This window comes from Apis cerana, linkage group LG1 (genome assembly GCF_029169275.1).
Source record: "Apis cerana isolate GH-2021 linkage group LG1, AcerK_1.0, whole genome shotgun sequence".
NCBI classification, from domain to species: domain Eukaryota; kingdom Metazoa; phylum Arthropoda; class Insecta; order Hymenoptera; family Apidae; genus Apis; species Apis cerana.
In genome coordinates this window covers 18,146,994-18,161,513 of record NC_083852.1, presented here as the reverse complement: position 1 = coordinate 18,161,513, position 14,520 = coordinate 18,146,994, and the positions used below count along the sequence as shown (strand labels likewise).

General features: G+C 41.9%; 1 protein-coding gene across 4 annotated transcripts in view; it reads left to right on the top strand.

Moving 5' to 3' along the window:
* Positions 1 to 14,520, top strand: part of LOC107994300 (protein madd-4) — a 187,460-nt gene that overhangs the window by 166,626 nt on the left and 6,314 nt on the right. For 3 of the 4 annotated variants that reach the window (XM_062087273.1, XM_062087272.1, XM_062087274.1), the window contains 7 exons: positions 1,520 to 1,622; positions 2,655 to 2,753; positions 10,024 to 10,165; positions 10,345 to 10,438; positions 10,705 to 10,743; positions 13,148 to 13,539; positions 14,225 to 14,354. In XM_062087273.1, the coding sequence (XP_061943257.1) occupies positions 1,520 to 1,622; positions 2,655 to 2,753; positions 10,024 to 10,165; positions 10,345 to 10,438; positions 10,705 to 10,743; positions 13,148 to 13,539; positions 14,225 to 14,354 (999 nt within the window). The remainder of the gene's footprint in view (positions 1 to 1,519; positions 1,623 to 2,654; positions 2,754 to 10,023; positions 10,166 to 10,344; positions 10,439 to 10,704; positions 10,744 to 13,147; positions 13,540 to 14,224; positions 14,355 to 14,520) is intronic. The other variant, XM_028665009.2, reaches the window with a different exon arrangement.

Below are 14,520 nucleotides of genomic sequence, written 5' to 3'. Positions count from 1 at the left end.
CGTGTTAAATTTTACAAACCGAAAAGGAACTCGATAAAATCGTTCTCGAAATAAGGTTACAATCGTCGTAATTGGATCATGAATAATTTATCGAACGTCGCTCTTCGTTAATCGGAAATATTTGTGTTACGAGACGAAGGAACACGGTGATTGATCGGCGGCGTGAATCGTGAAAAATCGAAACAAGAAGTATAACGAAAAGGGGACGATTGGAAAGGTTGACAGGGTGCGAAGGTTTATAAATCAACGATGTAGTAGGTCTCGTCAACGTTAAATTGGTGCTAATTGGCCGGGCCGAGAATTTAGTTTAATTCGGTTCGGCCGGTACAAGTGGTCGACGTTTCGGCCATCCCCCAGGAGAACCGGGGATTTCTAAACCGCTGCCTACCCGCAACTGTGTATTAAGCCACTGAATACTTCAGCGGCTATTATTCTATGTCGCGCTAGGGATACAGGCCCAATTAAATTCCATTAAGCGTTTTCCGGAACATTTGACGATTAATCTCACGATCCAGCTACTAACATCGATCGATCAGGTTTGCGTAGAGAGATTGGCTATATAATCCGCGCAGACTGAGAGAGAGTAATTGAACATGTGGTTGATGATTCTACGCCGTAGGAGGGAAAACGCATATATGTATTACGTATATTGAGTTTCGTCGGTATCGACCAAACAATCGATGGGAATGGTAATCTAAATTAGAAGTATGGTCGATAATGGAATATCTATTATCGAGCGTTTGCTTTCTTAACGTAATGGTTTTTTATACTCGAATAACAGAAAAAAAAAGAAAAAAGGAATTAGGTGAACGGTATCGACGTGTATTTACACGCTGTTTTATACAGAAACGAGAGCAAGTCGGCGAGTATCGCAAAGCAAATATAGTATAAGCAAAACTTTCGTGTTAGTGGCGATCGATGAATTCGTCTGGCCACCCTTGAACATTTTCACCTTGCAAACACGCGATATAGGGAAATTGAAAGAGTCTATGGCGATTAACGTATTTTTATTCGCATTCCATCAACTATTATTTCCTCAGATTGACGTGCATTTGTTTTCTTCGTGATCAATTCCATGTTTTCGTGTGTTCGGCATTGAATACTTCCAATCAGAAAATTCACCGAACGTGTAGAAAACACAATTAACGACATTGTAGGTATCGATCTTCGATCAATGTACTCTCATCTAGAATTTGTACGCGAGTTTTTTCAACGTGGAAAATCCCAGCGGTATCAAAGATGACTTCCAACTGAACGACAATCTGAGGATAGGAAAAAGTTTCGATTTTTAATTCGGCTGTCGAGCTTTTTCATTTCGAATGCACGCGAACATCCTGTGATTCGGATCGTTTGTTAAAAAAAATTTGAAAAACATTCGTTCACAAACATCCTTCTAACGTTCGTCAAAAGAGGAAATAACGATGTACGAAGCTTATGAACGCGGAACGTTACGTAACAGACCTATATTCCTCAGTTCCAGTTAAACCAGCGTTTGAATTGATTCTTTTTATATTTCTAGATGGGTAGCCGGCGAGTGGAGCATGTGCAGCGCTAGCTGCGGGGGTGGATCGAGGACCAGAACTATTTTCTGTACCGAGGAGAACGGCAATGAGACTACGAAGGTACAAATAAAATCCGAAATAGAGATAATTTAAATATTTCCTTTATATTAAATTCCGGGATTTTGGCCAGGATTTTATCCGTCCCCTTTTTCGTTTTGCTCTAAAACAACAACGATACACAGCTTCCCTCCGTCTGGCGCCGGAAGAATCGATCAGATTTTATTTTCATCGTATTCGCACAGCCACGCGACGACGAGAAAATCTATTCGGTTTCTCGCGAAATTTCAACGTCGCGTCCACCGGGATTTATGGTTAGAAAGAATATATACCCTTTCGAGCATAGAGGATCGAAGCGAGCCGTGATAACGATAACGTAATCGAAAATTCGATCCACTTTATCTCCGGAATTTCATTCCACCGTATCGAATCTTTTATTTTACGGACCGTAATTCGCCAGATCGAACTCTCGAAATTCTCTAATATAAATCCCAAGAGTCCGCGCGAAAGGAGTTACACCCGGCATAAATAGGTTAATAATTTCCTTCGTCTTTGAGGCTTTACGATCTCTAGAATGGCTGCTAGAATTGTCACAGAGTTACGTGTCTATCCATCCATCTTTCCGCCCGTCCATTTCTACGTCGGCTTGGCGACGAACCCGACGAACCCTAACCCAATTCGGTTCGTTTAAACTGCAAGGGCCGCTCGCGGTTCTCTGTCAACCACCGTAAAATCCTCTCATCCGAGACTCGACACAAGAGCGGCTGGGAACACACGTACCGCTAGAAATACGTATGGTTAGACACGATGTATCGTGCATTGCGAGGATTTGCATCTTCTCCTACGCTGATCCCCCTGTACAGTTCCTCGGCAGCGAGTAGATGATATTTTCCCCGGTAATAGAAGATGTCACGTACGCGGTAAGAAAATATAATACGTGTAAAGCATCATGATCCGTGAAAAAAATGGCGGGTATCGCAATCGATTCGAGTCGATGAAGAGAAAAATAATAGGAAAAATCTGTCCGTTTTTCTTTTCTTTTTTTTTTTTTTTAGACAGATCCAAATAAGAAACTTTAAATCTTTATCGTTCCAGTTACCCGACCACAAGTGCAGCAACTCGCGCAAGCCTCATAACCAAGAAACTTGCAACCCCATCTCGTGTCCCATGTGGGAGACCAATAAATGGAGCGAGGTGAGTGCAAAACAATCTCAGGTATACTGCTCACTCCATCGCGCGCCAACATAGTGCGAACATGCAAAACGAGTAGGAGAGGCGTTAAGCGCGCAGACAGATCGTGGAGTCATTCGCCTCACGTTGGAATTTAGGGCCTCGCGAGATGCCACGGGGAAAGGAGTATTTATTTGCCACCTAGTGTGACGCTCTTTCGACCCCCTGCAGAGGGTTGAGCCAGACCGATATTTATTATCGCGTCGAGATGACTCCTTCACCGGAGAATACTCTCTAAATCGATAGAGTTACGAACTCATTTCACGCGCATTGTGTACGATTCTTTCCCCTTTTTTCTTTCTCCTTTCTTCCATTATAAACGTCGTAATATTTATTTTCCCATTATATCCGAAAATCGGACGGTTTTTTTCGAATGGGAAGATTTCAAGTCATGCGATAAGAGAGCACAATTTCCCATCGAATAAGCACAAGGGAATAATTTCTATCCGGCGGGATTAACGTCGTTACGCGAGTTAGACGGACCTTTTGTCTCTTAAAAGGACGTTAACGGGCTTCGTGGATGAGGCAGACGAACGTGTAACCTTTCTCTATCTAGTTATATCTGTCTATTCGTATCAGGAAATCCGATTTCCTCCGGGAACAGTAAACAGGTCGGGCTGATTGTTGCAAAGGGAAATGAAACTCGTTCTACAATTTGCTTTGTGCGAGCCAGATGTTTTGTTATCGCGTTTCGTTGCGGGTTAACGTTGGCCCAAGCAGCCACGGGAATGCAATTTTACGTTTCTTCTCTTTGATCAGGGCAAAGTTTTGAACGATGTCGGTCGAATGATTTCTATATATATATATATATAAAACGAAGAAAAGAAAAAGTAAAACGATTACTCCTCCTTTCTTTTATACAAAGAATACTATCTTCGCCTCGTTACGCTGTGGCAAAAGTTTAAAACGATGAATTTCCGATATATTACGTAATCGATCGTAATTAATTATATAGAAATATTTAATAACGTCAAAGGAAATTTAATTAAATTAAATTCGTTCGATTTATCGTCGATATACATTCTCCGTCATTTCATATTCAATCGAAATAAACTCCAAAGTTGCAAACTTGGCGAATGTCCGTTAAAAAGGAGTAACTCTCAAACCGAAAACATCGTCGACAGCAAAAGCAAGAAGGAGAAGAAGAAGAAAAAAAAAGGCACAACAAAATTAGCGGGTCGAGGGGACCATCGTTCAAAGTCCTTTAGAACTTTCTCTCCCTTCCCTTCTCGGTTCGCCAAACGGTGAAACGAGCCACGAAACAGTTTCCTTCCCGCCAGTAATTTTATATCCGGTCCCGCTCTTCTGTGGTCGGAAACCACTTAATTTGCTCAAACATTTTTACCCACCCCTACTCTTCTCTCTCTCTTTCTCTCCCCTCTTTTGCCTAACGACATTAACGCCTCGGCAAAGCGTCGCGAGTAAATCCAAAGAACTTTCCTCGTCTGGCTTGTCGCGCGCCAGAAATTCGTTGAAATCGGATTTTCACACGAAACTGAAGGAATTCGACCGAGCATAACCACGCTACCGTAGATCTACCAATAACTCGCGAAAAAGGCGACATGTTTGCTAAATGCGTTAAAATAGAATCAGACGAGGGTAGATTTTCACCTTGACGATATTCGAGGCGTGTTCAAACCACCCCTTTCGAGATAAACGCGCATCCTGGTTACACTCGCTTCGTTCTCCGCCTCTTCTTCCAAATGTATCCACGCGAAATTCCTTCTTTTACCATGCGAGTCTCCCTTTTCTCCGCACCCTATGCCCTCCTCGCGTTCTTTCGGGACTCTTTGAAGACGTTCCAGGCCGCGTCAGCCATCAAACAAAACGATTTAGTCCTCAAATAACTTTACTCCCTACTCTCTTCGATTCTTCCCTCCTCTGCCTCTATTTCTTGTATCGTCTTTTTCGAAATCGTTGGCAAAAAAAAAGTGGACACGCCTCTCTCGTAGAATTCTCGTGACTTCGATATCAAAAGAGCAAAAAAATACGTAGTTCTTGAACAACGGATGGATTTGAAAGAGAGAGAATGGATTTGAAAAAAGAAAAAAGAATGACATCGCGTTAAATGAAGCTAACATTCTACACGTACTTGTTAAACATAAAACCTTCGAATCGTAGAATAATTCAATTTTGGCAGCTGTATCACATTACTGAGACGTGTCATCATAATAAAACCGAGCACAATGGGATGCATGAATTACGAGAGACGTTAGGAAAAACGGAGAAAAAAAAGAGAAGATTCGCGAGTGATTTTGTGGGACGTTTAACAGTGAGACATTTCGTAAGGGTTGAAAGGCGAGAAGCCAGGAGCGAATAGAAGACAAACGGAGGGGTGGAAAAAAATAGTGGCGCGATAAGAGGTTCGAGAGGAGAGGCGGAAGAAAGCGAGAAAGGCGCGCGAAGAAGAAGAGGGTAAGAGGGTGCATTCTCGTGGAAAATGCTTCTCGTTGCTCGACGAATTCATCGTTGCCGATTGCATTCGTGGTGGACACACAGACCGTGTCGCACGAATACAAGTGCACGCGATATATACGTGCAGTGGAAGCGCGGGTGCAAATCGATTCGAGACACGGCATCAAGAGGCTCGCCGCCAAGTGCGTTGCAGCATGCACCACGGGTCCATGACTTCGGGTCGACAGTTACTACCGAAATTCGTATGCGTTCTCCGCGTAATAAATGCGATTCAGATACAGAGAATGCAGATTGTAGAAGGTTCGAACGAGCTGGTGGCGCCTACGGGAGTTTCAGGGCTCGTTTTGGCACGATACTCGATGACCGATTCTCTTTCTCTCTTCTCTTCCCATCCCTTTATAGTTTCCAACTCTATCCACTACCATTTCTTGCCTCGGTCGGACAACCGTGTGCCCTGAAAAGCGCGATATCTGCTGGAAGCATTCCAGACATTTGGTTTCGAGGACGTCCGATTTCATGCGTTTATGGAAATTTAAGTCCCGCTTTCCCAAGCCTCTTGGATTTCATTCCTATTCTGTTTCAACTCGATGCATTGAAAACTTTTCGTGCATTGTCGCGGTTATATACGGGCGTACGATAATTGTGAAACTTGGACCCGGTTTCGTTCCACGATCTCTCCCGTAGTTGACCGCGATCCTTGTGGAGGAGAACGACTTGTGACAGAGGAGAAGTGCGTAGGAAATTAACACAAGTCGTACAAGGATTTACGAGAGTTTCGATTATAGCAATTATATATATATATATATATATATACATATAACACTGCCATCCTTTTAAGAGAATTGTATCACACGAGAGCAGGGGATTCGCATTCATCGAAGATATGAATAGATGTTTCGGTGAAAGAAATTAAAGTAAGTTGGCGAAATAACACCACAGGGGAGACGGTTTCGTTTATATTCAGAAACAAACTGGTAAGAAAGTTCTGGGAACGATAAAATTTTATAACATCGTATCTCAGACTGCCAGGCGCGAAACAAGGGTGAAGCAAATGCAATGGCCTGGGCAGAAAAGTGACTCGATCCCCGTGCCTCCTCGGTTGAGGAGCAACCTCGAGGAGCATAGGAGGAATAAAATTGCAATAAGAGGTGCAAAGAGACGCAACAATAAGGGACAAGTTGAACCTCGTGTTTTTCCCTCCTCCTCTCGCTCCTCTCTCTACGCCTCCTTCCTCGTGGACGACGAGCGAACTTTCCATCCGGTGCGCGCCAAGTGGGAAAAATCAACGGAATTCCCGACGGGATCCGGCAAGGCAAAGTTATGCTTTATTCATGAGGATCGCTAAATGCACTCGCGCATCTCAGATACGTATTTATTACTGTTACTCCCCTTCGATACGCGGTAAAAAGCGCGCCGGTATTTCGAGGATCGTGCGGACTCATAATGGCTGGTTGGTCGGTAACGACGAATCGGAGCTTCGTCGTTTCCCAGCTCGGAATATATTTCAAGATTCGCGTCCTCGATAGGGAAGAAGAAGGATGGGGATGGGAAAAACAAAGGGAGGGAAAATTCCCGAGTGCAAATTGAAAGCTAAATTTCGTTTCCTCTTCCACTGTTCCGGAGATTACCGGTTCGCCTCCGTGTCTTTTCCAGTTTATTTTCTCCTTCGGTGGAGTGTATACGTTTCTCGAGACGTTGTTAATTTAATTCAGTTCAGAGGGATGAATGTGGAATTGTTTGCCTGTTAGATCCGTGCCGAATGGAGAGGCACGTTTTGTCGAATGGAAAATTTAAGACGCGAATACATGGGAAGACGTATGGAAAATTTGCGACACGCGCGAATGAAAAATACGAATGTTCGTATGGTGAAGTACACTTGGCAGGGAGAGAGAGCGGTGTTAAAGTATTCTGGACATTGATCTTCGAGATGGAATCGTTGAATGATGGTAGGGTGGTTTATTACGCTCAATAAGGGATGCTCGTGGGGTGCGAGGAATCTAGTCACGTAGGTATATGAAGTAAAGGGTCCATATGATTTATGACGTTTCATTCCACGATCGATACGAACAACGATCGCCTTCCTCGCTACACGAGCTCGCAGCTGAATAAAGAAGTCGTAAAACGGGTGTATTAGAACGATATTTACCACAGCTACGCCTCCGTCTTTCACTGGTAAAAATGGTTATCAGAGTCGAATTCATAAACTCGAGTCGAGGAAGAAAATATTCGGATCGGAATTCGAAATCTTCGATGGTATTCTCATCGATTTTGAAAGAAAAGTAAGAAAATCGGGCTTTTGTCAGACATGATAGCAAAAAGAAAAAGAGGAGAGGAAATAAAAAAAGATACAAAAATATCTTTAGTCATGTGTAAGGAAAAATGTGTGCAAGCATGATTTACGGTTCATCTCACGCTTGATCGATATACAATGGTCTCGGTATGGCTGATGAAGGAAACGGTGCAAGCTGCCAGGAGGCGAGGAGATGGCGTCGTTGGTATCCTTTTGCCAACGATACATAAAAGCAGCTCTCTTATACCCGTCAGCACGGTAATGATTTCATCCGAGGCTGCGAGAAGAAGAAAAAAGAGAGAGAGAGAGAGAGAGAGAGAGAGAGAGAGAGAGAGAGAGAGAGAGGAAGAAGAGAGGGTGAAAGAGCCACCACCGGAAGACAGGAATTGATAGATTTCTCTCTTTTGTGAGCTGAGGAGCCATGCAAATATTGAACTGAAAGCACAGGGCTCCTTAAAGCACTTCCACGATATCGGACCTCCTTCTCGATGCTTCTCAGTAGAAGAAAGGGTAGGGATGAAAGAAAAGAGAACGCAAGAAATATATGAGACTCGGTGCAAGTTGAAAAACAGAGAAAGGAAATAAAGGGAAAAAAAAGAAGACGAAGTGAAAGTAGAGTGAACAAAAAAGAGAAGAAGCCAAGAGAAGAAAGCGAAAACAGTGATTTTGCGAAAGGATGAATCGCTTGATGGAATTAAAGTATAAGTGAAGCAAATGGAAAAACAAAGAAGGGATGAAACAAAGCAAACGATGGATGAAGTGGATGGATAAAAAGGTGGATAGCGGAAAGAAAAAAAAATCAGAAATAAATAGAGGAAGGATAGATGGGAGGAATAAAGTTAGAAGCAAACAATAGGGGAAAAGGAGAAAGCAGAGTGGCTAAGTCGAATGGATTTCCGCTTTTCTCGTTCATGTCACCTTTCCACCTTCGACTCTTGAACGATAGCTTCGGTGTCCGGACTTTTTGTTCGTTCCCTCCATCTCACTCGCGCTTTTAAACCGTTCCCAGACCGTTCCCAGTTCTTACTTTCCCGATCAACAGACTTTATTCTGGCTGAGAGAAGTTTTAGACTACTACCGGCACACTCTGCCTTTCGATTCTTTTTCAGCGACAACCAACACGCTGAAAATGGTACCTGCCACTCGTATATTCGACTACGATTCGAAATAAATCTGATCAATTTCGGATAAAAGAGAGACGCAATAAGGAAGTCAGTCATCTTGTCTCGATTCGATCAAACTTTTCAACGCTCTTCCTTATCGAATTTTTTCGAATATTATTAAGATATCAAAGATTCAAACTTATTAACGTTATAAATATAACTTGACGATAGAGATCAATAGAAAAATAATCGAAATAAAAAGATAATCGATTATTCTTCATCGTATTATCTCAATGTCATCGTGTTTTTCTTTAAGTAGAACTAAAAGACTGAAAAGTAAAGTTTCTACGTCAGAAACGATCTACGAAAGCAATTATTTCATATCTTTCGTGACAGGAAGCAAAGAGGTCGAGCCATTGTTCTTTGTTTCCGGATTTACAACACGGTGAGAGGAAATTCGTTCGATATTTCTGCATGTCACGTCGCGTATACGTGTAACCCACACATTCAACAGATAATGAACCAAGAAATTCGCTTCTCGAAACTTGAAAAATGTTTCTGAAACCGGCGTTTCTTTCGCGCTTAATACGCTCTTTAAAAGCTTACTTATGAAAATAAAAAAAAAAAAAAAAGAAATTGAATAAAGAGCAAATGTATCGCGATGAAAAGTTGCAATTCAGCATAGACGCGAAAAGTCTTACTATTTTTAAAAAATATCTTTATCCGCTTTTCTTTTTTTTTTTATTCTTTAATATTTTGCGGCAGACCTCGCCTCGATAACGATCTTCGAGGATTCGAGTCGCTCTAGAAGAACCTTTTAAATTGTTTGAACGTTAGAATGGAACTTTGCAAATACCAGTTAGTATACGAAATTAGATTCCACAGTGGCGTCACGAAACTTTATTGTTCCTTCGCTCTGCCTTTCCTTTCTCGCGTTTTCCTCTATTTCTATGGACTTTATCCTGCACCTACTTTGGTATTATCTCGCTTCGTATTCCCTTCTTACCGTGAAAACCGTGTTCCAACTAAACCTGTTCGCATTGCCCGAAATAAAACGTCGAAAACGAAGCAGAGTGTAAAATGAAAGTTGCCATTTCCATGAACATTTCAGTTTCGAAATGCTCCATCGACTTGCACGATCGGCTGGGTTCATAAATTTCGCTAATTTTCAATCTCTATATTATATTTCTTCGTCGTCGAAAACGAAGCAGGATGTAAAATGAAAGTTGTCATTTCCACCAACGTTTCAATTTCGAAATACTCCGTTTCCACGATCGATCGGGTTCATAAATTTCGTTAATTTTCGATTCTTATATTATATTTTTTTCATTCGTTGAAGATAAATCATCGTCATTATTACATAATAATCGTGAACTGACATTCGCCGTGAACGTGAAACTTATTTTTTGCCAATTGTGATCGATAGTGCTCCAAGACTTGTGGCACTGGAGTCAGGACGAGGACAATCGAATGCAGGGACGCTATTGGGTCGATTTCAAAGGACTGCGATCTCGCCGAACGACCGCACACCGAGCAGGAGTGTAAAACAAATATCCCCTGTCCGATATGTAAGTTTTATAAGTTACATTTCTATGCACCAGCACATCATCATTCCTCGCGTCATACAGGACAGTTTCATCGGTGGAAACCTTTTTTCGATTTATCACGCGCACGCGATCCACTTGCCCGATAACCATCCAATGAGTTCGTCGAAAAATATTTTGCGACCAATGAACTTTCGTTTTAGATGGCGAGGAAATGACGCAGCCGTTGATGCAACCGTACCCACCTCCACCGGTGTCAGAAAAATTGATCGACCAACCGATACCCTCGGAATCCACGTAAGTAACTTCTCTGAAAATTGATAAACACACACGCGTGAACACATATATACACCGATATGGTAATATATCGATATGGCATACATTGAGTCGGGCAGGTCCGTAGCCGGATATTTATAATGTTACACACAGATCGCCTCGTAGAGCTTCTCGTTGCGCTGTTCCTCCAACTTTTGAACAAAATAACAAAACTCGTACAAGCTAGATAGAAAATCTTCCTTCTTAAAAGCATTCATTTCTTGACGTCAATTGGTCTGTCCTGACAGATATACGATCTACTTTGCCTGTGGCTGGTTGTATCTGAGGTATCCCATTACTGTGTCTCTTTCTACTCTCTATCACTTTAACTCTTCTATTTTCTGTCTTCTCTCTCTCTCTCTCTCTCTTTCTCTCCCCTTCTTTTTTCTTCTTCTAATTCCTTTGATCTCCCTCTTACTTACATCCACCCATTCTCTATGTCTTTTTCTCGATTTCTCTGTCCTTCTTGATTTCTCTTTCTTTATTTTTTTCCTAAGTTCTTCTTACCTTCCGATTCCTTGCCTTCCGCCATCCTAAGAGCTTCCATCGCTTCTTCCTTTCAAGAAAGAGCAAAGCAAACCGATGTTCCACCATATCTCCCTCCTTCCCTCTGTTTAATGTTTCTCTACTCCTCCTCGTTAACCACCACCGCTACCGCCACCATTATCACTATCGATATATCCTCTTCTCTATTCTCCCCACGTATTCTACAGTCTCTCTTTCTCTCTCTCTCTCTCTTTCTCTCTAGATTCTTCAAACGCTTTTGTAACTCGCCGCAAAGCGCAAAGTCCGAGGATGCTTCCCCTTTTTTTGAACAAAATCAGGATTAAACGAATTTTAGAAACATTTGGTATCCTCACCCTCCTCTGCCAACTACTGGCAACCCCGATGACTTTCCAACGATGCTTTGCCACGCTCCTTTTCCCATCCCCTTATTTCGTTTATTGACCCTTTTCCCTTAATCCCTTTAGCTTAGATGAATTCCCCTCCAGATTATCAGTTTCTTCTTGTTCTTTTAGCGTGTATTAGCATTTTTCGTTTTCTTTCTCTCTATCTATCTTAGCATTACGTAGGCGCGTCAGCGAGAATAATCGTTTTTCGGCATAAATGCAGCAGGAAAAACAATGCCTCTCGCGCTTGTAACTGTAATACATGTTTCAACCTGTAATTGAATCTCTCTCTCTCTTTCTTTCTCTCTATCTCTCTCTCTCTCTCTCTTATTTCATGAAATTCTTCTTTATCCGTGTAAAATAACGATCCGCGATAGGCCTGTTTTCCGCTGACGCGCAACAGTTTTCAATTTAAAAAATATCTTCGCTTGAAATTTCAGGAGCTTAAATCTTCCCGTTTCTTAGCTTTTTCCTTGGCTGTTGCTTCTAATGCATTTATGAGGATTATCGAGTTTTGCCGTGATTTAATTAGCGCATAACGCGAATGCCAGTAGAACAAGCATTAGCAATAGACTTACGATAATATTACATAGAGTGATCACAGTTTCGTTCCTTTAACGATGTTATGTATACTCGTTTTTTTCTTTTTTTCTTTTTTTTTTAGGCTGTGTTGTATCACTGCGTGTACTATTGTAGGCTTAGCATGCATAATTTAGACCGTAGAACTGTCCCTTTCCTCTCTATATCTTTCTTTGTCTGGCTATGCGTCTCGTCAGACGTATTTTATACGAGTTTCAACCAGATTCCATTTCGAGAAAGAGAATCGCGGCCTCTCGTCGGATAATGGTACACGCTGCTTGGTTACTTTCCGACGAGATTAAATAAAAACATTTTCCGGCTCGCCGAATAAACGCCATTTCCGAGAGAGAGAGAAAGAGAGAAAAAGAGAGAAAAGAGAAAAAAGAGAAATTAGATAGCTACATTCCACGAAATTGTGCTACGAAATTATTCTACGTTTTCCATGATGGGCCGTTTATACGAGATCTATTTGAGCGGCGATCGAATCGGGAATGCGTGTAATCGAAACAGATCAAAGCTCGTCGTTACACGAAAGCAAATTGAAAACGTTGTCAGCAAGAAGTCATTGATTGATGGATGAAAATAGATACTCGTGGATAAATTTGAATGGGCTCTGCGATTCAATCGCGTTGAATAGAAGAGTGCAGGAATGGAATAGAATGAACGCGCGCGGTTTCAAACATAATCCCGAAATAACCGGCGGTTATTTATCCGATTTAATCGATGACAGGACAGTCGTACGATTCGCTCCATGAACCACGAATAGTTGGAGAATCGATAAATTCTGCGCCGTGAGCATTCGTATTGGGAAGATAAAGAACGAAAAGATGGAAAATATTGGAACGCGTGCAAAGATGCGTGCACTTTTGTATTCGAGATTCTATGGAAGGTTGTCTTTTTGATTATTAAAAATCAGACATCGAAAAATATTCCTTTATGATTTTTCTAAAAAAAAAAAAAAAAAAGAAATCTCGATTCTCTCTTTGTTACATCACAAACTGTTGTGATCGAAAAATGTTACGAAATTTGATAAAAAAAATTCTTATACTTGATTTTATATTCGCACAATCGAAATAACAAGATCAAAGACTAAGATATTTCGAAAGATCGAATCGAAACGAAATCACGAGCTTCGTCCCGAAAACCTCGAACGGACTCCGAAAAGAAGGGACCGTTTCGGGTGGAATTTCGTATCCGAATCATCATACGAACGACCCTCCAGGTTCATCGCGGAGGAATGGTCATCGTGCAGCGTCACGTGCGGCGAAGGGATCAGGCATCGCGAAGTCCGTTGCAAGATATACCTCGAGTTCAGTCGAACGATCGCCGATCTGCCGGATCGACAGTGCTCGGGACCGAAACCGATCGAGAAGGAGAAATGCGTGATGGCGCCGTGCAATGTCATTGAAAACAGTCTCACCTACGGGATCGACACTGTCGACGATAGTGGATACGCGGAGCCAAGCCTGGCTGACACTTACAGATCATCCTCGAGTGGTTCGAGCGGAAGTGGTTACGACGGTGGGATTAAGGTCGCTCCAGGAAGCGACGTGCAGACCACATACTCGTGGAAGGAAGCTGGTTACACACCTTGCAGCGCGACTTGCCTCGGAGGTAAGGGATATTCCATTCCATAACTTGTTTCGCAACGATGAAAATTAAACCCGTGTAAACGCTAAAACGGGAGTTGAGAAGGGGAATTTTGTGAATCGCGTTAAAGTAAAACTGGGACAAGTTTTGGAGGAAGACTTGAAATTTAACGGGATGGAAATGGAATGAAAATTCACAGGGGAAACAAGAAACTTCGGAACGTTTCTTGATTGTTCGATCCACGAAGAAATACGTTGGAAATTATGATATTCGTTAATAGAAGGAGGGGAGAGACAGTGATAGTGATAATTAAATCCTTGTTAACTGGGTCGATACATTTTCTCGTAGTTTGGAAAATCCTTTTAATCGAATTATCTATCTTCCGTTCTGTAAATACTATATTCAACCGACTCTAATCAGCCGCAAACGTAAGTCAGGGAATTATCGGGGATCAGATCAGCAAGGATTAACGGAACGAATCTAGGTTCGTTCCGCATAGAGCGTTTAATTAGCCGGGATAATGCGACGCGATTGTACAATTAACGGTGCTCGGCGACGAGTTAGCCGATTGAATCGCATCGAACCGATGGATTAAAGTTATACGATTCTCGTCGACTCGTTTAATATGGGAACAGAAATGTTCTGCTCGCAATCAATTCTATTGATTTTACGCTGATTTTATTCTGCTTTTTCATCGCATATTCCACAGGTTCTCAGGAGCTGATAGTCAATTGCGTGCGAGACGACACCGGAAAGACCGTCATGCCTTTTCTTTGTTCCGCTGAAACGAAACCGGAAGTTAGGATAAGAGTTTGCAACGACCATCCTTGTCCACCTAGGTAATATATCGAAGAACAGATGGAAAAAAAAGATCAGAGAAAAAACTTTTCATTAATTCTCTCGCTAAACTAATGCTGTACAAGTTTTAATTATAATAAGAAGATAATAAGAGCGTATAAAAATATCTTTTTTAGATTCTAGATCTTCTCGATTCTCTAGAATCCT